The 26,149-nt window shown below is 38.8% G+C and overlaps 1 protein-coding gene across 1 annotated transcript in view; it reads right to left on the bottom strand.

Moving 5' to 3' along the window:
- GUCY2F (guanylate cyclase 2F, retinal) overlaps nucleotides 1-26,149 on the bottom strand; it is a 121,288-nt gene that overhangs the window by 82,776 nt on the left and 12,363 nt on the right. Inside the window, exon 3 of the mRNA XM_045509975.2 lies at nucleotides 5,679-6,493. Coding sequence (XP_045365931.2) covers nucleotides 5,679-6,408 — 730 coding nt within the window. The 5' untranslated portion in view covers nucleotides 6,409-6,493. The remainder of the gene's footprint in view (nucleotides 1-5,678; nucleotides 6,494-26,149) is intronic.

Here is a 26,149-nt window from a genome sequence, read left to right as displayed (position 1 = left end):
CTATTGTCATGGATTTTCATTTTAATCCTTTTGTGACATCCCCTACAACTAACATTCATTTTAACCTATTTCATGTTAACAAATGTTCAGAGAGATTGGGAGGGTAAGCAGGCCAGAGGAGGAGGGGGGTATACAGTGTGATTTATCCCAAGTCCTCCCCTAGGTTTCACCCCATCTGGCCACACTGTGAAGGAAGTCAATTCACACCCCTCCTCCCTCAGTTCTCCCCCACCCACTCTATAAAATGGATATATAAGAAGATGGGATGCTCTGGAATCTTCATGTTTCCCAACTACCCCCACCCAAAGTGTGACTCGATGCAGGTCTTCAAAACACACTGCATTGCATGATGTGTGGCTATTTCTATCCATTGAGGAGACTGCACACATTTTTGGCCTTAAGTCCTAAGACAACCACTTACCTGCCACCAGTGTTGAACTGGTCCGAGTTGCTCAGCACAATGTCAGGCACATAATACATTCAATGGCTATTCTGTCTGCATCAGATCAGATCATGTTTATTCATACCCAGCATAACTGGTATTACAAATGCATTTATTGCCTTCACGTTGCTGCCCAGCTTAAGATAAGTTTTTAATACTTCTCCATACCTTGCAACATATGCTTTCTTCAACTTTTCCTAAACTGCTAGCCAGATAAGGCCTCTTAAACATAGGAAGCCTAGATGTTTAGAGATTTCCTCTTAGGCTGGGTCTTCAATAATTATATCACTCCTAATAATAGTGGACCCATTCATAAGAATAAGTTGTCCTTTCACCAGTTACATTTACTTACATTTATCTATACCAAATACTATACTGAATTCCCTACCAGCATTAAGTCTCTTGGCCTTGGTATCATAGTATCACTATGGTTATTACTGTAGGAAAACTGTGCCAACACCTGTTACCATGAGGCACTTAAAAGAACTTCATTAGTGGGCCCAAAAATTAAGAGAGAGAAATGGAAGGGCTAAATATACTGTGGTACACAGACTCTCAAATGAGTATGCTTTAGGGATGTACCTAAAGTGGACAGGAGGCAGTAGAGCATCAGTCTTTCATTAAACCAGTGATTCTCAAAGTATGATCCCTGGACCAGCAGCATCAGCACCACCTTGACCTGGTTAGAAATGCAAATTCTGGAGCCCTGTCCCAGCCCTTCTGAGTCAGAAACTCTGGAGGACGGACCCAAGGCCTTCAGGGGATTCCAATCACACTTACATTTGAGAGGTACTGTTTAGATCAACCTGAATACATATCCTGGCTTCCCCACTCACTAGCTATTGGGCAAGTTATTTAACCTCTCTTAGCCTCAGAAGTCTCATCCATAAAGTGCATTAAATAGTAATTGGCCTTACTTTATAGGGATGCTGCAAGAATTGAATGAGATGGTCCAAACAAAACCCTTGCAAAATGAGCACATAATAAATTCTCAACAAATGTTAGATATTAGCATGTTGTCACTGTTATTATTATCGGTTTGGGGGTGACTTACTGGGGTTTTGGGGGGGTTCAATGTACAAGAAACTTCAATAGATGGGAAGAGGCTAACCGGGTCCCTGACAATGACAGTAATAAAGTATACAATTTTTGAAGAATGAGAAGGACATTCTGACTATGTCCTATTTACTGAACATCATATTATAATGAAGCATTCCCAATGTGGATGGATTTAAAGGAATCTCCAAATGGTTCCACAACCTGGTAAGCCCAAATTGAAAGCATTTCACAATCAGTCAAGCATTGATAGGCAAAAAGGTGAGGCGAAGGGAGGAGGGCTCCAAATAGCCATTTGAAAAGTTCTCTAAAGAGCTTTTTAGTGGGGCCTCCTGCTAGCCTTTGTGAGAATTAGCAAAGGAACCTCTTCTGGGTAATTGCAATCCCACTGGTGCTCTGCCTGGTGAGTGATGCTCTTTTGTGTCATTGGCTCAAAACCTCCAACAGGATTCATGGTTTAAGGAGCAGACAGTGAACTGGAGTTTGGCTCTCATGCCCCCTCAGCTAGATTCCCTTGTGCGGGGCACAACCTACATAATCACGTATAGCAGCCCTGACGGAAGGTGAAGCCTTTGTCTTTGATGAATATCTTTCCTCTATGACTTTGTCAGAAACAAAGATACTTGGTAATTGCCGCTGAAGCTTAAAGGAAATGAGCTGACAATATGGGAGAGGCTGAATCCCCCTTTTCTGGGACTTCATTTACCCCATTCTTTGGTGTTAATAATGCCTACACCTACCTACTTGTTATGTGAGATTCACAGGTGTTGTAAAACTTGAAAGAAAATACCTTTCTCCTGGATAACCCTGAGGATTAAATGACATTATCTATATGCAAATACCTTGTAGACTGTAGAGAGCTGTTCACATGTAAAGAGGTATTATGGTTACTTTCATTGTCTCAATGGCAGCCTCTAATAACACCCTGCTGTTTTGCCTTCCAAGAGCCTACAACCATTATTATTGTTATCATCATCTTTACTGTTAAATTGTATCATTGTCTTGGTGTTGTGTAAGCAAAATTTTGACAGGTTTCTGAGAAAGACATTCCTTCTAACTCCAGTAAGGTGCCAGTGATATTTCCTAACTGGAAACATCCATTTACAAGAAGGAGAAGTGGCACACCAGCTGGTAATAGGTTTTCTCTACCCTCCCTCCCCACCACTGTCCCTCACTACCACCATAACTGCCACTGCCACTGCCACATGCGACTGTGGTCACTGTTATTGTGAGCAGATCAGACAAAACCAATCTTACAACTATTTCCATTACTTCCAAATACTACCAGTCCTCTCCAAAGGAAGTGATTCCCCTCCCACTTTATTTTGTATATCACAAAAGGTCCTTCTCTGAAGGTTTGCTTGTGGGTCCACGGTGCTAAGAAGTAGTCTCATATCCAGCAGAATAAAGAAGAGGCCAGGCCTTGTCTTCCTCAGCTGAGATCACAAAAAAACCTCAGTGCTTTTTCAGTCACAATAGTTAACAGCTAGGACTACTTTAACAGGCTCAGTCCTACCAGTTGAAAGGGACTAGAAAATCAGCTAGAGATTTGACCTAATATTTGCTGGATCTAGTGTGTTGTAGCCATCTTCATTGTTTTGTTGGCCCAATTCATACTCATTGGCTTCTGGCTCAGTTTCTCACCAGATCTCCCATTTTCTGATGGGACTGGAGATGTGCCCTGGACCCCAGGCCCCATGGCTAAAGTCCTGGTGCTTTATGTTCATACTCTGGATCCTGCTTCTCGGGCTCTTATTGGCTGGGGCACTGCTCTCAATGGATGAGCAAGTGGATGACAAGTTTACCTTACTTTAAGACTCATCCCCCTTCTGCAACTCCTACTGTCATATCCCACCCACCACTTGGAGCACTTTGGCACAACTGACTGTGCCAAGTATGAGTCCCACACACTCTTTGTGACACTGCACACTGCGTTGCCGGAGGTCATACTCAGGCCACAGCTCAACCAATGCCTCAGTTTCCTTGCATCCACCTCCAACCCATACACATTCTGACTCATGTTGCTGAGGTCCCAGCATGCCTCACCTGAATCTGCCTATGTTTTGTCAGCAACCAGAGACAAAGTCCTAGAGAGTAGAACTGTCTTCACTCCCTTTTGTTTCCCTTTCTGAGTTTCTACTGCACTTCCTGTTTCTGTTCTCCCTACCCAGAGTCTTCCCTTGCTCCATAACCACATTCCCTCCAACTCTAGGCTTCCCCGCCCCCACCCCCATCCCCATGCCTCATCTTAAAATTTCCATTCCCTTGTGAGCTGATCCACACTGTTGTAAAGAAAACAATTTCATCTTAAGACCAAAAATGACTGATAACTTAAAGCAAGGAACATTTTTTTTTTTTGCATTTTCATGAAGTTGAAGCATTTGTTCTTGACTCTTGCTACATTTTACAAGCATCTGGGAAGCTATTTAAAATACCTTTACTGCCCACCCACCCCCCACAGACTATCAGAATCTCTGGAGGTGGTACTCTGGCACCAATCATTTTGAAAAGATGTCCAGGTACTTCCAGTGTGCAGCCAGAGTGAGCATCACTGACCTAAAGGAATGAATCTCTAACAGTAGGGCAATAATATGTACATTTGCTACCTCCCTGCCTCAAAAGAGTTGTGGGTGGTGAGCACTCAATTGTAACTTCTCTCAGTCTGACAACCCAAAGAGCTTCAGGGCCTGGATTTATTTAACATTTCATGGTAGAGGCCAAAATGTCATTTCGAAGCATATACTATTTAGAACGGGTGGGATGTGAAACACTCATGGAATGTAAACTTGCAGGAGACAACTGGGCTTCATGAAGATTTGTAACATATTATAAAGTTATGATATTAAATATGTCAGCCTGTTTCTGGCATGACTCCTCCCTGGAAATGGTTTTATAGTTTTAAAAATAATTCTTTGCTCTGCTTTGAAAGTATCAAGCTCTATTATGAAGTAATCAGAGCCACAATGATTGCTTAACATTTATAGGATCTTGTAGACTGAAGCTGGAAGCAGACTACTGTAGTTCTTGGAATGAAAAATTCTTGCCTTCATCCTCCCATAATGATCATAATTAAAGTCCAATACTGGAGATATTCAAAACTTAAAATGGGCTTCTGGGTATAGGCCAGCCCTTAGCTGGACCAGTCTCTAACAAGCCCATTGTTATGTTAAGGAAATGACTGGGAACAGGACTAATCCTCCAAGTAATCAGTCTGACAAGTAGTTTCTGAGCTATCTATCCTAAAGTGATAGAGTGGCTACAATGGAGGACGAGCAACGTTCCTACAATGCACTGCTACTTTCCAGGAAAAGGCAAAGTGGAGATGAAAAAATTGGAGTAAAAAAAAATCAAAACCAAGTGTCACAAGGGCTTGGAGTAAGTATATGTCAAAGACATCCATCTGATTTAAGAGGACCAGGAAGGGCTCCTCCCTTTCCCAAATGACACCGAACTTGCCCTGGGTCAGTGGGTAGGTCCTTTGCTTCACACTTTGTCCATTGTCTCTGCAAGAATCGTCTTTGAACATAAAACTACTCTTGGCAGAAGAAAGGTAACTATTTAGGTCGGCTTCTCATTTTAACCTGCTTTCATTTATCAGCTAGGTCCCTCCATATCGTCTGGTTGTGTGCTGCAGAGAGAGAAGCCCTGCTTTGGGGAAGGGGGAGTGGTAAAAGAGCAAAGGGGGGATGTGAATTTGAGAGTCCAGAGTAGACAGGTTCTAAGTGAGATGTGAAGACACATGGGCACTGGGCACCTGTGAGGGAAAGTACCCAGAAGGGAATCAAAGGTAAATCTCTCTTCAGTGACTAGACCAGACAAAAATAGAGCCACAAGCACACCTCTCTTTGGCTGATCTGAAACTACCAGGGTCCTAAGGGGTAGAGGGTGTGTGGCCACAGTTGCTCTCGATGCTATTCTTCCCCACCCAGGTGCTAAGGGCAGGCATTGGCACACAAGGGCATTTTAACCCCACAGGTCTTTGTACCTTTATTCAGTTCACAAAACAGGCTCTATTGAAACAAGACAGTCTTGGGGCCTGAGTGTGATTGAAAGGGGCAAATGCATGAAGAACTGGGGAGTAATGTGCTATCCTAGGGTGTGAGGGTTGGAAGCCTTTTGAACAATGTAATATCCTTTCACTGAGGCCACATTTAAAGCTCAGCCGGGAGAAAGCACTCACTGCAAATTCTGTCTGCCTGGCGAATCCGCTGGAGAGCTTTCTGGATGCTTTGGCTGTCTTGTCCTGTGGTCAGGACGACCCCTACAGGTAGGCCGTGGCTCCGAAGAGCACCTGCCACTCGATTGGCTGTGTGCACCCAAATGTCTTCATCTGAGGAAATGACTCCAGCGTGAGCCCACTGGAAATATTTCATGACAGTTACCAGCACCCGGATGGGAGAAGGGAGTGTCCGAGAAAAGGTCGGGTGGCTATTTTTATTGTCTAATTCATAATTCACACAAGCCCAAGAGAAAATCCCTTTGTCCCAGCTGTTTCCCAGGAGCGAGGCTGCCTCACAGTAGCCAGGGTTTGCAGGTCCAATAAATCCTGAGGCCATCTGGTGGTGGGAAATGAAACTGGCGAGGTCCCTGGAAGTCTGGCAGTCTTCGTTGAGAATCACGTATTTAAAAGAGTAACCCAGGTCCAACGATGAGTCCCTGTTGATCCGCTCAATGGCTAACCGAGCAGCAACTTCAGGCAGAGCCTTTGAGAACAACGGATCACAAGTCCAAGGGCCCACTACCCCTATCTTGTAGAGGGGTGCCCACACCTGCTGTGGGAGGGATGTAAGGGCCAGGAGACACAAACACCACCGGAGCTTGAAGGATGCAAGGCCATGGTTTCCTTGCTGTCTTCTGGGAGCCACAAACCAGAGCATAAGGTGAGAGAAAGGCCAGGGTCCCAAGAACATAGCCCTCCTGCTTCCAGCAGGCTAATGAAGAAATACCGGAAGATTAGTCTGCCTTCCCGAGATGGACAGTGGTGTTTCCAAATGCCTGTCAATTAGAAGTAAAGATGTGTTACATTATTCCTGCAGTTTCTGTAATAACACTTCTGAAAGAATGGCAAAGGAATGGCAGTCCTTAAATGGAAAGTTTCTTTCCCCTACCCTAACCAAATCTCCTCCTCTTCCTGTACTTCTTGTGATCCTTATCTCAGAAGATGGCGCTTCCATCTACTGTTCACCTACTTGCTCCAGTCAGAAACCTGCCAGCCAGCTGAGACTCTTCCTTCTTCTCTGCCCCCTCACTCAATCCATCACCAAGTTCTGTTGATTCAACTTCAGTAACAGCTGCCCTTTCACGGGCTCATAAGGATTACATGGATTAACATACAGCAAATGCTTATAACAAGGTCTAGTATGTCATTAGCATTTTATTAGGGATATTATCATTTTATGGTTTCAAATATGTCTACTTTTCTCCACCAGACTGCCCTCTTGGAGACGGACACAGATATAAATAGATAATGGCAATACAGAGTAAAAAGTGCTATAATTGAAGTAGCTCAGACAGAGGAAAACAGAGTGGATCACTCAAACCCAAATTTCAGGGGAGGAGGAGGGATGTCTCTCTGAGTTGAATATTGAAAAAAAGGAGGGGGTTGGTGCTAAGAACCTTCCAGTCATAAGACACAATATGCAGTAAGGGCCAGAGATTAAAAATGGGAAATGATACGTTATATTCTCAGAATCCCAAGGCATTTGTTCTGCTCAGCCAAGGCGGGGGCCAGATCACCAAAAGTCTTATATGCCATTCGTAAGTTTTTAGATTTAATCCTGTATACAGCAGTTTTAAGCAGAGAAATGATATAGAAAGATTTCCATATGTAAAAGATTACTCAAGTAGCAGTGTGAAGAACGGGTTGGAAAGGGAAAAGAATGGAGGCAGGGAGACCAGTTTGGATACTATTGTAGTAATCCACATGAGACGCGATGGCAGAACAAGAGAGGGGTAATGAAGATGTAGAAGAATGGAGATGGATTCCATCAAGATTAAAAATAACGAAGAGATTCAGAAGGTAAAACTAATAATAGCTTAGTAGAAAGTAAGGGGGATAAAAGAGGATGCCAAGATGGTTTTGGGCTTCAGAGCTAGGCAACTGGCTGGAAAATGACATGTCTCTGAGATAGGGAATGCTAGAGGAAGAGGTGGGGGATATAATGTATTCTATTAGACATGTTGAACTGATGATGCCTGAAGAATATACAAGTAGCAAGATCCAGTCGACAATTTGACATATTGGTTCTCATAATAGAAGCTGAGCCAGAGGTATAAATTTAAGTGTAATCAACTGATAGAAGGTAATTGAAGACATGGCAGTATATAAGATCAACACGAGAGAGTTGCGAAGTAAAGAAAGAAGTCAGAGGACAAAACTCTGAGAACCTACAACACTCCAAAGTCAGGCAGAGAGAAAGAAGGTCATAATGAGAACTCCCATGAAAAGTCCAGAGAAACAGCAAAACCCAGGAGTCAGGGGTGTCTTACACCCCAAGGAAGATGACACTTTGAAGATGAAAAATGTTTATCACATCTCACACTCTGTTGAGAAGTCAGCTAACCTAAAGATAGAGGAAAGGTATGTATCCATCAGATTTGGATTCAGAGAGTAAGGCTACAAGTGGAAGGACCACAATGAGTCAAAAATGAATCAAAATTAGTGGAGTTAAGAAATGCAGAGAACTCTTTTGAGATGATGCAGGCAATCTCCATTTAGCCCTTGTCTCGCTTTATACCCTTATCTCCCTATTCTCACTGGATGCTATAATAAATGCCCTGTTCTACAGACATATATCACATAGTCTATCAAGCATAGGATTTGGAAGATGCCATTCCTTCTTCCTGGAACATCCTCCTGCTTCCTCCCATACTCTACTTTGAGATTCTCCTGATGAACTCTACCTTCAAGACACAAATGAAGCGTTCCTTACACTGTGCAGCCTTAATTAACACTTCCAGGTTGAGTTCATTGTTTTTCCACCTGTGCCTCATATTTAGACCCATTAAGGAAGATGTTCCTCTGATTTATAAATTGTCCTTATTTCTGGTCTATGTTTTGACAAGGACACTGAACTGTTTGATATCTCTGTATTTACAGGACCTCATACTTCCAACTACAAGGGATGGGCAACGAGGAACAGAGACCATTGTACTGGGAGTTCCTAGAGATCTTCATCACCCTAATACCTAGCCAACACATAGTAGGTGCCAGATAAATGTTTGTGAAATGAATTAATAAAACACTAAAGTTGATCCAAGGTCAAGAATAACCTCACTAGACATAATAAGAAGAATTAATTGCTTGGGGAAGATGTTAATGAGGAAAATCCTTAGTGAATTTTTAATAACAACCAAAGATCAAAAAAAGGCATAGCTTTTTTCAGGGCTGATAATCAGCACTGGTGTGTACCAGTAAAGCCTGACTGGTTGTTTACAGCCAGCAACAATTCTGCCTGTGCCAGTCCTGTTGGTTATTATTTTGACTGTCACCCCGAATTTTATGAAAAAGCCTGACTCCTCAAAAATCAGTCAGTGGTATATCTGCTGTATCTTACAGACCTACCACAAGAGTATGCGCCAACGTTTATTCACAGGTGAAAGCTGGTTAAAATGAGGGTCAAGAAGGACTTGGGAAGAAGAAACATCTCACAAAACAGCATGACCCCGGGGGGAGGGGTACATAGGATTAAGGGTGAAACTTCCAACTTTGCCTTGTGGGTGGTGGAAAGGTAGTTCTGGGCTACTTACGTGCATAAGGACCTCAGTTTATACCTAGACCTTCAAAAATAATCTAGCCCAAACTCTCTCCCACCAAAATAAGTCTATTCTGTGTGCTGATTATGTTGAAAGCACAAGGGTAATATTCATGATGGATGAGGTGTGAGATGTGGACTGAGACTCTAAAGACCTCCCAGCCTGGCATTCCAAGCTGAACTCTAGTCAGGAACCACCTGCTTCTCTCCACCCTTCTTCTCCACCCTCCACCAGCTCTGATCCTTCATTTGCTGAGGCAAAACCTGGGAGCCAGGGCACTGTAGGAGCAGCCTCTCCTCTGGAGTAGCATGGAAGGGGTTCCTATTTCCGATGTATAGTGTGACAAGGATATTGAACTGTATGATATCTCTGTCCTTATAGGACCTCACTCTTTCGACTACTAGTAGTGGGCAACAGTGAAGGCAATTCTGTATAGAGAACAGAGCTCTGCTCACAGCAGCAGGGCAAGAAGGCCAACTGACTGCCTCTTCTTTTCCAAACACCCCTAGTTTGATGGGTTATCTTCCAGCAGTGGTACATTTGAATCAGAAATTAACACTTGGATAACAAAGGCTAAGACTTACTGAGTCCTTGCTTTGTATCAAACACTAGGCTATACTCTGCTTACATTATCTTATTTTAAAAACTCACTATATTGACTATAGTTCCCTGTGCTATATAGTAGGACCTTGTTGTTTATCTATTTTATATATAGTAGTTAGTATCTGCAAATCCTGAGCTCCCAATTTATCCCTCCTCACTTCTTTCGCCCCTTAGTAACCATAAGTCTGTTTTCTTTGTCTGTGACTCTGTCTCTGTTTTGTAAATAAGTTCATCTGTGTCTTTTTTTAATATTCCACATGTAAGTAAAACCATATTGTATTTTTTCTTTCTCTTTTTGGCTTACTTCAGTTACTTTGTAATGGTCTATAATGAAAAAGAATACAAAAAGAAGAGAATCACTATGATGTACACAAGAAATTAACACATTGTAAACCAACTATATTTCAATAAAAAATAAAATAAAAAATCAATTTAAAAAAACAACTTATCACAGCCCTTTGAAGTAGGTATTCTTATTACCCTTATTTACAGATGATGAGACTAAGGTTCAGAAAGGGCAGGTAACTTACTTGAGGGTACACGATAGTAGAATGGGATTTGTATCTCAAGTTGATCGAGCACTATACTAAACAGCCTGCTGACAGTCCCTAATCTATGAAGTCACTGAGACCATCTTTATTTTATACATTTTATGCTACCCGGATTGAGCTTGAATGATTCATTGGTGGTTTTTAAAAGGAATCCCTTTGTCCCTCATGAAATAATAAATTAGGTAATGAGGAAGAGAGGGATGGAGCAAACTGGGAGGAGCAAACAGAAATTTATGATCCAGTCTAAAGGAATTTGTCACTAGTGTTCAAGCCAAACCTGGGGATCCCTCACTCAGGGTTCAAGGTTGCACAGTTGAGGGTGGCGACCTCCAGAAAACTATGTTGTACTCTACACGAAGCTAATTCCAGCCCTTGAGAATAGAAATCTTGGGCGTACAACCTTTGGCACATTAACTCTGATTCTTAACTTCCTCATCTGCAAAATTGAGATAGAATGCTGAGCATGCAGTTGTCTTTCAATAAGCACTAGTTCTTCCTTGCTGTTTGGAAAGGGGACCACATTGGGAATCAGAAAGCCTGCATCCCGAACCCAGTTCTGCCACTGACTCACCACGTGACATTGAAGATATTGTTCCCCCTTATAGGTCTCTCCTTTTTTCCCTCAGCTAAACTAGAGTATCTGCAAATCCCTTTCTTCTCTGTCATGCATTGATCCTGGGATTCTGTACTTCTTCTAAGAAGTGACTTTTCTAAACCTCTGCAGTATTAAACTGCTTTCTGAATTCATTAAACATTCTCTAGGTTTTGCTGTTCTAATTAGCTTTTTTTGCTGAAATGGTTTGTACTTGCTTCTGTCTGGCAGATCCAGCTCATGATCATTTTTATTTTTAATCTAGAATCCTCTATCAAGTATCTAAAATGTGAAGTCCACCCTGCCATGCTGGAGTTATGCTACACTGAAAATCTGGGTTCCTAAAATCATTCACTATTATGTCATCACTATTAACAAATATACATTGAGAATCTGGTTTGTGCTGGGCCTATAGCTACAAAAAGAGTGGGGGAAGATAGGGCCTGGCCAAGAAATCTTACCAGGAAAAGAAACGATGTACACCAGGAGGAAGAAAGCAATAATGTCCACCAACATGGCTCATATGTAAGGTCAAATTTGTAAGTTCTTTGCTTGCTTTTGCTCACCACTGTTTCTCCAGATCCTGCGCAGTGCCTGACAGATAATAGGTATTCAGCAAATATTTTTTGAATAAACAGTGAAGAGGAGACATGGAGCACAAACAAAATGTTTTATATCACCATGTTCTTGAAAAGACTCTATTTTAGGCCTTGGTCAGGAACCAGTTATGGCAAATGATCCAGTAAGTAAAATTTGTATTCAAATTTCTAGTGCAGCTCTCTTTGCCCTCCCTATTAATGGAGAGAAAAACAACTCTAGAGAAAGGTCCTTAAATGATTTCCACTGATATGTAAAAGAATAATAATATTTAACACTTTCCCCTACTCCTCTTCATACAATGGTGTTTGTTTTTTAATAAAGGATGGGGAGAAATTTATGCCAAAGGAATTAATCTATAATATAATTTCAAAGTCAAGCATCAGTAACAGGTATATGAAGAAGGATGGACCACTTTTTGAATAGAAAATGAAGAGATTTTTGGTGCTCCTCAGATCTAAGTGATCAGCTGTCTATTCTAGTTATAAGGCCAGCATTTAAAAATTATAATCCAGGTCATTCCTCTTAAGCAGAATGCTTACCCACCCCAAGTACTAAAAAGTTTGTTTTTCAACAGCACTTTAAAGGATCATACGCCATGATCAAGTGAGATTTATCCCTAGGATTCAAAGGTGGCTCAAAATACATAAATCAATAAATGTGATATACTGCAAAATACTTAACAAAATGAAGGATTAAAATCACATTATCATCTCAATATCAATCAATAGATGCAGAAAAATAATTAGGAAAAATTCGACACCCTTTCATGATAAAAAAAAAAACTCTCAACAAACTAGGTAAAGAAGGAATGTACCTCAACATAAAAAAGGCCATATATGATAAGCTCACAGCTAACATCATACTCAATGGTGAAATGTTAAAAGTTTTTCCTCTAGATCAAAACAGGAAAGGGATGCCCTTTCTTACCACTCCTATTCAACATGGTACTTGAAGTTCTAGCCAGAGCAATTAGGTAAGAAAAAAAAAACATAGAATGCATCCAAATTGGAAAGGAAGAAGTAAAAATATCTCAGTTACTAGATTACATAGAAATCCCTAATGACTCAAAAAAAAAAAAACCCCACCTATTAGATCTGATAAGTGTACTCAATAAAGTTGCAGGAACAAGATCAACATACAAAAATTAGTTGCATTTCTATATACTAACAATGAACTATCCAAAAAGGAAATTTTTTAAAAATCCCATTACAATAGCATCAATAATAATAAAATATTTAGGAATAAACTTGACCAATGAAATGAAAGACTTCTACACTGAAAACTACAAAACATTGATGAAAGAAATGAAAGAATACACACAAATAAATGGAGTCAATGGACAAACATCCCAGATCATGGACTGGAAGACTTAATAATGTTAAAATGTCCATTCTACCCAAAGCAGTCTGTAGATTCAGTAATATACCCATCAAAATCCTAATGGCATTTTTTACAGAAATAGAAAAAAATCCTAAAATTGATATGAAATCACAAAATAACTTGAATAGCCAAAGCAATCCTGAGAAAGAAGAACAGAGCCCCAGATATCACACTTTCTGATATCAAAATATATTACAAAGCTACAGTAATCAAAACAGTGTAGTATTGGAATAATGACAGACATACAGCCCAATGGAACAGAATAGAGAACATAGGGAAAAAAACCCATGCATATAGAGTCAATTGATCTTTAACAAGGGAACTAAGAATACACAGTGAGGAAAGGTTAGTCTCTTCAACAAATGATATTAGGGAAACTGGATATCCACATTAAAAAAAGAGTTGGAACCTTACTTTACATTATATACAAGAATTAACTCAAAATGGATCAAAAATCTAAATGTGTAAGAGCTAAATCTATGAAAATCCTAGAAGAAAAGGGAAAAGGCTTCTTGGCATTAGTCTTGGCAATGGCTTCTTGGATTTGATGCCAAAAGCAGAGTAAACAAAAGCAAAACTAGAAAAGGAGATTACATTATTCTAAAAAGCTCTTCTCAGCAAAGAAAATAATCATCAGGATGAAAAGGCAACATACAGAGTGGGAGGAAAATATTTGAAAATTCTATATCTGATAAGGGGTTTATATCCAAAATTTATAAGAAATTCCTACAACTCAACAGCAAAAACAAACAAAAAAAACCACATGATTTTAAAATGGGCAAAGGACATGCATAGATGTTTCTCTGAAGAAGACATACAAATGGTGTATCTATGACAGTAGGTATATGAAAAGGTGCTCAATATCACTACTATCAGGGAAATACAACTCAAAACCACAATGAAATATCACCTCACATCTGTCAGAATGGCTATTATAAAAAAAAAGACATCAAATGTTGGCAAACATGTGGAGAAACTGGAACCCTTGCACACTGTGCACACTGTTGATGGGAATGTAAAATGGTGCAGCAGCTATAGAAAACAGTATGGACATTCCTCAAAAAATTAAAAATAGAATCACCATATAATCTAGTAATCCAACTTCTGGATATATATCTAAAAGAAGAAATAAGGCTTTCAAAGAGATATCTGTGCTCCCACATTCATTGCAGCACTATTCACAGCAGCCAAGATACAGAAACAACCTAAATGTCCATCAATGGATGAATGGAAAAGAAGATATGGTATATATTCATAAAATGGAATATTATTAAGCCTTTAAAAGGAAGGAAATCCTGCCTTATGCAATAATATGGATGAACCCAAGGGATATTATGCTAAGTGAAATAAGCTAGAACAAATATTTTATAATTTTACTTTTATGAGATATCTAAAATAGTCAAACTCATAGAAGCACAGAAGAGAATAGTGTTTGCTGAGGGCTATGGAGAGAGGGAAATGGGGAATTGTTATTCAACGGATATAGATGAAAATGATCTAGAGATCTGCTTTACAACGTGGTGCCTATAGTTAACAATATTGTATTTTGCACTTAAACATTTTTTAAAGGGTAGATCTCATGTTAAGTGTTATTACCATAATAAAAATTTAAATAAAAATTTTGCTCTTTTTTTTTATCATTTTTCAAGTTTACAAATTTACATCATGGGTACTTCTTCAAGCTACACATCAGAAAGTACCTCTTGCTATTTGTCACCACTGTTGTTGCCCTTTGTTAAACAACCCCCAAGCTGAAGATTTGTCCCTCCATTCTTTCTGGCTCTATTTCATACATTAGGTGGTACTTCTAACTCTGCTAGGACTCCCTTGAGAACCAGAAAGTTCTGTGTTGCTCTAGAATTTAGTCTTGATCCCTGACCCCAGGATTTTGCGGAAAGAAACTTGATTTGGAAAAAAAAATGTAGGAAGACAGAGAAGAGAGGAATATAGGGAAGGAAGGAAGGAGGGAGGGAAGGAAGGAAGGAAGGAAGGAAGGAAGGAAGGAAGGAAGGAAGGAAGGAATAAAAAGGGAAGGAGGGAAGATGCCCTAAGCCTTCACCTACTGATTTGGGTTTTAAAACAAAATTATAAAGCCCTTGTGTAAAAGACACTGTCTTCAAAACAAATCAGCTGAAACCTTCCTTGGGGTTAATGGGAAACATGGACATAACTAAAAGTTTGAAGATATGAAATTTTGAAAATAGAATACTACTGACCCACAGCTCTTCTGGGGCTGCTGCCAAGGTAACTAAGGTTTGAACACCTGCATGGAATCGAGCTTCCATGGAAAGTAGCTAGAGCATAGGGATGCATCATTTCATTTCAAGTAGCTTTCACAATGTGATGGGAAGCTTGATTTCACAAGGAAAACGACTGTTCTTTAAACACGTACAAAGAAAGACTATGACAAATAGCTCTTAGGAAAATGGTTCCTCATCCCAGCTTGTCAAGCTAAAAACTTCTGTGGATGATTGATCTTTACAGTTACAGCCTGAATCAACTTAACAGCTTGTGTACGACAACATCAGAAAGAAATAAAAAAGAATCATGAGAGAAACTAAATGAAAGCTTGGATGAGAGCCTTTCAGCCCAAATCTTGATTCAAAGTGTCTTGAAAGCTCTTCCCCCCTCCATTCTCCCCTTCTTTCTTCCTCTATTTCATTCTTTCTTTTGATTCTTTTTTACCCCACTACATATTGCAGTTAAAACTCATGTATCTCAGTCAGACGTCTGAGCTCCCAAGTAGGTTGTGTCTTTTTCCCCCGTTATGATCTTTCTAATAAACAAGAGCTGTCAACTACTCACCATGGAATTCACTGCTCAAATGTCTTCAGTTTACTGTCTGTACATGCAAATCTCTGGTATGGCTACCCAGTGTGTCCATTTCAGTGCATCCTCTATGCATTCACAATCCTGCCAAGGACTCCAGTCTTTTGATAAATTCCATTAATTGGGTAAATAATTGAGAGGGATAGTAAACCTTTTTGTAAATCACTCTTCAGCATCCCCAGACCAAGACTGGGATTAGGATTTAAAGAGACACTTCTAATCCTTTAAATTGATCCTACCTGTAACAGAGTTAGTGCTGACCTAAATGCATTGACCCAGAGATTAACAAACGAGTCTTCTGGATAAATGCGTCCTCCACAGAAGACTGCTTTCTTCTACCTTTCAAAGTTGGACTCACATGCCCTCGGATGTTGCCTCTGTATTCTTCCTTTTTCCTTTCTGTCTAGTAATCACATGCTGTCCTTTTTCCAGAATGGCTTTAAATGCCAGAACATTCATCAGTTGTGATTGCAGTCCAGGGTATGAAAGATGATGCAGTCTGGGTCCCTGCAAAGTTCAAAGTAGGTGAAATTTGCCTCCTTCTGTTCTCCTTAAATGCCTTCACTGCCTTTCCTCCCAAGAGAGACCCCCAGCTCCCTCCCTTCAACTCTGCACACATCCTCATATTTTAAATCTACCCCCTTTCCCTTAGCAATTCTCTTTGTCATGAGCACCATTCATTCAGGGACCTGTTCTAGATTCCTAAGGTAAGAGCTGAGGTGTTAGTGGCTAAAAATGATTTCTATGAAATAATGGCTACCATGTGACAGACATTTTAAAAATAACAGCATTATTAAGACATAATTCACACAACAAAAATTCTTTCCTTTAAAGTGTACAATTTGGTGTTTTTCAATATGTGTAATCACAAGGTTGCACAACCATCATCACCATCCAATCCCAGAGCATTTTTATAACCCCTCCACAAAGAAATCCTGTGTCCATTTAGCACTCACTGCCTATTCTTCCCTTCCTCCCTGCCCTTGTCAACCACCAATCTACTTTCTGTCTCTATGGAGTTGCCTATTCTGGACAAATTTATAAAAATTCAAGCATACAATCTGTAGTCATTTGTGACAACATAATGTTTTCAAGGGTCATGCACGTTGTAGTATGCATCAGTACTTCATTCCTTTTTATGGCTGAATAATATTCCATTTCATTGGCTATATCACATTTGTTTACTCATTTATGAATGGATAAATATTTGGGTGATTTCCACTTTTTGACAATTATGAATAATACTTCTATGAACATTGTGTATAAGTTTTTGTGTGGACACATGTTTTCAATTCTTTTGGGTATACACCTAAACATGGAATTGCTTGGTCATGTTATAACTCTGTTTAACTTATTGAGGGGCTGCCGAACTGTTTTCCAAGTTCTTGACAACACTTATTATCTGCCTTTTTTTAAATATGGTAGGCATCTTTACATGTATGTTATCTCATTGTATATTCACAACAACCACGACAAAAGCTATTATTCCCTCCCCATTTTGTAAATGACTCAGAAAAGTCAGGCAATAATAATTATTTGTTGAGTACTGATAATATGACAGGCATTCTTGGAATCCCTATCTCCTTTAATCTACACAGTAATACCATATGTTAGATACTGTTTGAATTGCAGATATAAAAAGAGGTTAAAGTAACTTACCCAAAGTCACACAGCCCCTAATCAGCGGGGCCAAAATTTAAACCCAGACAGTCTGATTCTGGATAAGTGGCAGAGCCAGAATTCAAACCCAAGGCCATTTGGCTCCAACAAAGCCCATTCTCATCCTTGCTACATTCCACTAATTCATGTCTTGTACTATCCCTCCAATGCACTTGCACTACAACAAAGGCTCCAAGAAAACCTGGTGACTACCCAAAGGAAACAATCCCTAATTGTAGAATGTTGGGTGACCTGATAGAAATATTCATGCAAGTGAGGGCCCTCTAGCCTTCTCTATCTAAAAGCTAGCAGATACTTCTCAGGAAACTTATGATGAGGGCTAAGATGCTCAAGGGAGCACATTCAAGGAATGCTCCAAAATCCTGAATAGACATGAGATTCCAAATTTATAAGTAGGAATAGCTGGGAATTAGCATATAAATAAAATTTCTAAAGTGATTTTTTAATTAAGCATTCAACAAATATTTGTCTCTATGTTAATAATTATAGTTAATGGTATCAGAAAGTTCACTATGTGTTAGGCACTGCTCTATAGGTTTTATGTATACTAAATCATTGAATCATCACAACAGTCCTATAGGGTTTGCATTTATTATCATCCGCATTTTATAGATGAGGAAACTGGAGCACAGAGAGGTCAAGTAACTTGCCCAAGGGCACACAGCTACTATGTAGTAGTTAGATTGGGGAAAAAAAATGGTCTAGCTTCAGAGACAAGACTCTTAACCGTTGCCTTTTAAAAGCAATCACAGGGTGGGGCCATTGGATTTATCCATAAGCTCAAAAATACTGAATCTCTAGACCTCAGTAACAGTGTAATTAATGATGACAAATGATAATAATTAATTTGGTTGCTTGTCAGTCTGAAAGTTACAAAAAACGTCAAATCCATTCATAAATACAATCTTAGGGATCATTCCTACCAACCTTTTAGAATCACTATGTCAGAAATATCAGCTACACTATCTGGTTAAGTATTGTTCCTCAAGGGTCTTGTTGAAGAATGTTCATGGGATGCAACTAGATTTTAGTAAAGCTTATATCAGTTCCTGTTCTATATTCTCAATATTGAAGCCTAACAATTTACAGAATTCAGTCATCTCTGGATGATCTTTACTTTCCAAGGAGTAATCACAAGACTGATTGTGAAGCCAGACACATGTCTCTAGATTCCCTCTTAACTTCAGTTGCAAAGACAAAGAGTCCCTTAACATCTAATGATTTGGTTTATTTTTACAGCTAAACATAACAGGAAAACCTCAATTATATACATCAGTGTATATAGTGGCAAAGGCTTCCCATGACATTAGACTGGTATCTATGCATTCTTTTTGAGACTGAGATGCAAGATGAATAGTTCTGCATGGCTGGGGCCTGGGCTATAAGAATAGGTCTAGAATAGTGTGTTCCTAGTTAATCATCCAGAACAAGTCTTGGACAAGTAGCTCCTTGTAGTCAGGAAGTCACGTGAGCATCTAGAGCATGAGGGAGGTGGGGGAAGATGACAGAGAGTGGGAGAGGAAAACTACAAAAAAGGATGCTACACAAACGTCTGCATTTTGCCACAAGGGCTGCCATGTCATATACAACCCCACTGAGGATAAGGAGGAAAACAAAATTTAACAGTTGCTGTGAGCTCTACATGCCAGCCACTGTGCTACAAGCATGAAAGACACTGTCTCATTGAAATGGTCACAAAAACTCTATAATGCACGTAATATTATTTTTCCCATTTTTGACAAGTGAGGCTTAGACTGAGCAGATAACTTACCCAGGCTCAAACCATCTAGTGCAGGCTCTGAACTGTAATTTTCATCTTCTCTTTAAACATTATATAAACCCTACCCCACCGAATAAACCCTACTGTGAATGCAGTAGTAGTAACAAAGTTCTCTCTCTGATTGTAACACTCAACAAGATATATATTGGTTCTTAAAGGAAAGAGAGCTTTGAACAGCAGGAAATATAAAAATTACCAAGTATTGAACATCCCTGTCCCCCACAACTGGCACTATAAGTCTATTATTCCATTTGTCCCCACAGCCCTAAGATGTGGGGACAATTCTTATCCTCACTTTAGAGATGGAGAAAAAGGTAAAGTCCAGAGAGGTTATGTAACTTGGCCAAGGTCACACAGATAGTAAATGGTGCAGTCAGGGCTCAAATTCGGCAACATGGCTTGAGGACTGGATGGTTAGTATGCCTTTTTTTTTTTTTTTAGGGGAAGAGGTAACTAGATTTATTTGTCTACTTATTTTTGAAGTGGAGGTACTGGGATTTGAACCCTGGAACTTGTGCCTGCTAGGCAGGCATTCTTACCACTGAGCTATCTCTTCCCCTGAGGACTGTATGCTTAGTATCTTTGCTATATTGCTTTAGGATGCAGAGTATTAGAAGGCATTTTGTTTATCTGTTTAGTTATGGCATTATAAATGGGTTTGTTTTTCTCCAGTTTTGAGGGGAAAGGTGGAATCGTGAGTTGGCTTTCTGCCAGGGTTAGCCCAGAAATCTTGGTCAGCACTCAGTGCTGCCCTCTAGTAGTTAGCTCCAAAACTGAAATTAAAGCTGAGGCTGTAATGACCCACACATAGCCACAGGATGTCACTATTATCCAAATATTCTCAAACCCCTTTTCATTTTTAAAGAATTAGTGTTGCACAACTGTTGTAAAAAATATTTTAGAAAATGCTGACCAGTGAAAATCAGAAAAATATTTTTTCAATGAATACTGTATGCTTTTCTAAAGTCAGTCAAACCACATATACAATTTTGTAAGCTTTTAAAAAAATTTGACACCATAACATACATACATTTAAGGACCCGGGATTTGGAGTCAAGTCAACCTGCCTTCAAATTCCAGCTCTGTCTTTCCCAGCCATGTGACCTTGGGCTACTTGCTTAAGTTCCCTAAAGCCTAGGTTTCCTCTTACGTAAGAAATGATGATAAACAGAGCTACAACCCAGCACTGTTGTGGGGATTAAAGATGATGATGTATATGACGTGCCTGGCACATAGTATATACCCAAAACATAGCATTTCTTAGCCAGAGCATTTTAAGACCATGCTAAACCCTATGCACTCTTGCCTTCAGAGGCCCCACCCCACATCATTCCACTTATACTTTACCATGTACCCACTTCTTACATTTTTTGCTAAAAATATGAAGTAATTTTGAAATTTTTGCTTTTAAAATTCATTAGTCATAACTTCTTAAAAGAGATTATATATACTCGAATTCTTACAAACTGATGCAATCTAACCAACAATTTTTCCAATATATTGAAATATTTCTGAATACAAAAAGAAATAATTTATAAAATTGATGTGTTACATTTTTGACATTTACTTAAACATTTATGGACTTTAATTTTGCAGTTACCTACATATTTTGAAGCCAATAATTACCATCAAATGTCAAATATTTTTGCAGATCCCTGAAAAGTTCACAGACCTTAGACATTGTTTCTATAGTGCTTCATGAATTAAAATAAAAGTTTCTGGCTAATGTTATTATCATCTCTCTTATGCATCATTTTATGGCTGTGGAATATTGAATTTTGTGTATGTTCAAAAATTTACTCAACCATTCCTTATTATTATATATTTAAGTTGTTTCCAATTTTCTTTCTTTTTTTCCCATTTTTTAAACATTTTTGATTGATTTATAATCATTTCACAATGTTGTGTCAAATTCCAGTGTAGAGCACAATTTTTCAGTTATACATGAACATATATATATATTCATTGTCATATTTTTTTTTCTGTGAGCCAGCATAAGATCTTGTATATATTTCCCCGTGCTATGCAGTATAATCTTGTTTATCTATTCTACACTTTTGAAATCCCAGTCTATCTCTTCCCAACCCCCACCCCCTTGGCAACCACAAGTTTGTATTCTATGTCTGTGAGTCTATTTCTGTTTTGTATTTATGCGTTGTTTGGTTTTTTGTTTTTTTCTTAGATTCCACATATGAGTGATCTCATATGGTACTTTTCTTTCTCTTTCTGGCTTGCTTCACTTAGAATGACATTCTCCAGGACCATCCATGTTGCTGCAAATGGCATTATGTTGTCAGTTTTTATGGCTGAGTAGTATTCCATTGGATAAATATACCACTTCTTCTTTATCCAGTCATCTGTTAATGGACATTTAGGCTGTTCCCATGTCTTGGCTATTGTAAATAATGCTGCTATGAACACTGGGGTGCAGGTGTCATCCTGAAGTAGGGTTCCTTCTGGATCTATGCCCAGGAGCGGGATTCCTGGGTCATACGGTAAGTCTATTCCTAGGATTCTGAGGAATCTCCATACTGTTTTCCACAGTGGCTGCACCAAACTGCATTCCCACCAGCAGTGAAGGAGGGTTCCCTTTTCTCCGCAGCCTCTCTAGCATTTGTCATTTCTGGATTTTTGAATGACGGCCATTCCGACTGGTGAGAGGTGATACCTCATTGTAGTTTTGATTTGCATTTCTCTGATAATTAGTGATATTGAACATTTTTTCATGTGCCTTTTGATCATTTGTATGTCTTCCTTGGAGAATTGCTTGTTTAGGTCTTCTGCCCATTTTTGGATTGGGTTGTTTATTTTTTTCTTATTGAGTCATATGAGCTGCTTATATATTCTGGAGATCAAGCCTTTGTCGGTTTCATTTGCAAAAACTTTCTCCCATTCCGTAGGTTGCCTTTTTGTTTTACTTATGGTTTCCTTTGCTGTGCAGAAGCTTGTAAGTTTCATTAGGTCCCATTTGTTTATTCTTGCTTTTATTTCTTCTAGGAGAAAATTTTTGAGATGTATGTCAGATAATGTTTTCCCTATGTTTTCCTCTAGGAGGTTTATTGTATCTTGTCTTATGTTTAAGTCTTTAATCCATTTTGAGTTGATTTTTGTATATGGTGTAAGGGAGTGTTCTAGCTTCATTGTTTTACATGCTGCTGTCCAGTTTTCCCAACACCATTTGCTGAAGAGATTGTCTTTATTCCATTGTATATTCTTGCCTCCTTTGTCGAAGATTAGTTGACCAAAAGTTTGTGGGTTCATTTCTGGGCTCTCTATTCTGTTCCATTGGTCTATATGTCTGTTTTTGTACCAATACCATGCTGTCTTGATGACTATAGCTCTATAGTATTGTCTGAAGTCTGGGAGAATTATTCCTCCAGCCTCTTTCTTTCTCTTCAGTAATGCTTTGGCAATTCTAGGTCTTTGATGGTTCCATATACATTTTATTATGATTTGTTCTAGTTCTGTGAAATATGTCCTGGGTAATTTGATAAGTATTGCATTAAATCTGTAGATTGCCTTGGGCAGTGTTACCATTTTAACAATATTGATTCTTCGAATCCAAGAGCATGGGATATCTTTCCATTTTTTAAATTCTTCTTTAATTTCCTTCTTCAATGGTTGATAGTTTTCTATGTATAATTCTTTCACCTCCTTGGTTAGATTTATTCCCAGATATTTTATTACTTTGGGTGCTATTTTAAAGGGGATTGTTTCTTTACTTTCCTTTTCTGTTGATTCATTGTTAGTGTAAAGAAATACAACTGATTTTTGAATGTTAATCTTGTAACCTGCTACCTTGCTGAATTCTCCAGTCAGCTCTAGTAGTTTTTGTGTGGATCTTTTAGGGTTTTCTATATATAGTAACATGTTGTCGGCATATAGTGACACTTTTACCTCTTCTCCAATTTGGATCCCTTTTACTTCTCTCTCTTGTCTGATTGCTGTGGCTAGGACTTCCAAGACTATGTTGAATAGGAGTGGTGATAGTGGGCATCCTTGTCTTGTGCCAGATTTTAGTGTGAAGCTTTTGAGTTTTTCACCGTTGAGTACTATGCTGGCTGTGGGTTTCTCATATATAGCTTTTATTATGTTGAGATATGTTCCCTCTATACCCACTTTGGCGAGAGTTTTTATCATAAATGGGTGTTGAATTTTATCAAATGCTTTTTCTGCATCTATTGAGATGATCATGTGGTTTTTGTCCTTTCTCTTGTTGATGTGGTGTATTACATTGATCGATTTGTATATGTTGAACCACCCTTGTGTCCCTGGGATGAACCCCACTTGGTCATGATGTATAATCTTTTATATTTGTTGTTGGCTTCTATCTGCTAATATTTTGGTGAGGATTTTGACATCTATGTTCATCAGTGATATTGGCCTATAATTTTCTTTTTTGGTAGCGTCTTTGCCTGGTTTTGGTATCAGGGTGATGGTGGCTTCATAGAATGAGTTTGGGAGTATTCCCTCCTTTTCAATTTTCTGGAAGAGTTTGATAAGGACTGGTATGAGTTCTTCTTTGTATGTTTGGTAGAATTCCCCGGTGAAGCCATCCGGTCCTGGACTTTTATTTGTAGGGAGGTTTTTTATTGCTATTTTGATTTCACTTCTAGTGATCGGTTTGGTCAAGTGGTCAGTTTCTTCTTGATTCAGTCTTGGTGGACTGTATGTTTCCAGAAACTTGTCCATCTCCTCTAGGTTATCCAGTTTGCTTCCATATAGTTTTTCATAATATTCTCATATGATATTCTGTATTTCTATTTTATTTTTTGTAATTTCTCCATTTTCCTTTCTTAGTTTGCTAATTTGTGCTCTCTCTGGTTTCTTCTTCGTGAGTTTGGCCAGAGGTCTGTCGATTTTATTTACTTTTTCAAAAAACCAGCTTTTGGTTTGATTGATTTTTTCTATGGTTTTATTAATCTCTATTTTATTTATTTCCTCCCTAATCTTTATAATTTTCTTCCTTCTGCTGCCTTTTGGGGATGTTTGTTCTTCTTTTTCTAGTTCTCTCAGCTGGTGGGTTAAATTGTTTATTTGAGATTGTTCTTCTTTTTTGAGGAAGGCCTGTGTCACCATAAACTTCCCTCTTAGCACTGCCTTTGCTGTGTCCCATAAATTTTCTGTGGTTGTGCTTTCATTTTCATTTGTCTCAAGGTATTTTTTAATTTCAGCTTTGATTTCCTCATTGACCCATTGGTTTTTTAATAACATACTGTTTAATCTCCATGCTTTCCTTTTGTTCTCCTTTGTTTCTCTGTTGTTGATTTCTAGTTTCATGGCATTGTGGTCAGTAAAGATGCTTGAGATAATTTCTACCTTTTTAAAATTGCTGAGGTTTCTTTTGTGCCCAAGTACATGATCAATCCTGGAAAATCTCCCATGTGCACTTGAAAAGAATGTATATCCTATTTTTGGGGGGGTGTAATGCTCTGAAAATATCCACCAAATCTAGCTTTTCTATTGTATTATTTAATTTCTCTGTTGCCTTATTTATTTTGTGTCTGGAAGATCTGTCTAGAGATGTTAATGTGGTGTTAAAATCTCCAACTATGATTGTATTCCCATCAATATCCCCCTTTATCTCTGTTAGTAATTGTTTTATATACTTAGGTGCTCCTATATTGGGTGCATATATATTAACGAGTGTAATGTCCTCATCTTGTATTGCTCCTTTAATCATTATAAAATGTCCTTCTTTATCTTTCTTTATGGCCTTTGTTTTAAAGTCTATTTTGTCTGAAATCAGTACTGCAACACCTGCTTTTTTGGCTTTTCCATTTGCATGGAATATCTTTTTCCATCCTTTCACTCTCAATCTATTTGTGTCCTTCTCCCTAAATTGGGTCTCTTGTATGCAGCATATTGAAGGTTCTTGCTTTATTATCCAGTCTGGCACTCTATGTCTTTTGACTGGAGCATATAGTCCATTAACATTTACAGTAATTACTGATAGATGTGTGTTTATTGCCATTTTGAACTAATTTTTTGCAGTTGCTTTGGTATTTCCTCTCTGTTCCTTTCTTCTTCCTTTTGTGGTTTGGTAATTTTCCTTTGTGTTATCATGGATTTTATTTAGTTTTTGTGACTCCCTTGTAAGTTTTTGGCTTGTGGTTACCCTTTTTTGTATGTCTATTAGCCCATTACTATAACTGTTTTTATTAAACTGATAGTAACATGATCTCAAACCCATCCTACCGAGGACAAAAAATTTAAAAAAGAAACAAAAAAAATTCCATATTTTCCTGCCTCCCTCTCCCACTCTCAATGATTTGTATATCTTCTTTTATAATTTTGTGTTTATTTTATTTGTAATTCATGAGTTATCACCTTTCCAGTTGTGAGTTTCTCATTTCTGTAGCATCCTGCTGCTTTACTATTTAGAGTAGATCTTTCAATATATCTTTTAGCATGGGTTTAGTGTTCCTAAACTCTTGTAGCTTTTTCTTGTCTGTGAAATTCTTTATCTCTCCTTCTATTCTAAAGGATAGCCTTGCTGGATAAAGTATCCTAGGCTGCATCTTTTTTTCATTCAGGTCTTTGAATATATCTTGCCACTCCCTTCTGGCCTATGGTGTTTGTGTAGAGAAATCAGCTGAGAGCCTTATGGGGGTTCTCTTGTAACTCACTTTGCTTTTCTCTTGCTGCCTTTAGGATCATTTCTTTATCCTTGACTCTGGCCATCTTGATTATGATATGTCTTAGTGTGGGTCTGTTTGTGTTCTTCCTGTTTGGGACCCTCTGAGCTTCCTGTACTTGGATATCTGAGTCCTTCTTTAAGTTTGGGAAGTTTTCAGTCATGATTTCTTCAAAAACCTTTTCAATCCCCTTTGATCTTTCTTCCCCTTCTCGGACCCCTATTACGCGAAGATTGGCACAGT

This window comes from Camelus bactrianus, chromosome X (genome assembly GCF_048773025.1).
Source record: "Camelus bactrianus isolate YW-2024 breed Bactrian camel chromosome X, ASM4877302v1, whole genome shotgun sequence".
Taxonomy (NCBI): Eukaryota; Metazoa; Chordata; class Mammalia; order Artiodactyla; family Camelidae; genus Camelus; species Camelus bactrianus.
Note: the sequence above shows the minus strand (reverse complement) of the source record. Positions and strands in the feature narration are given on the sequence as shown.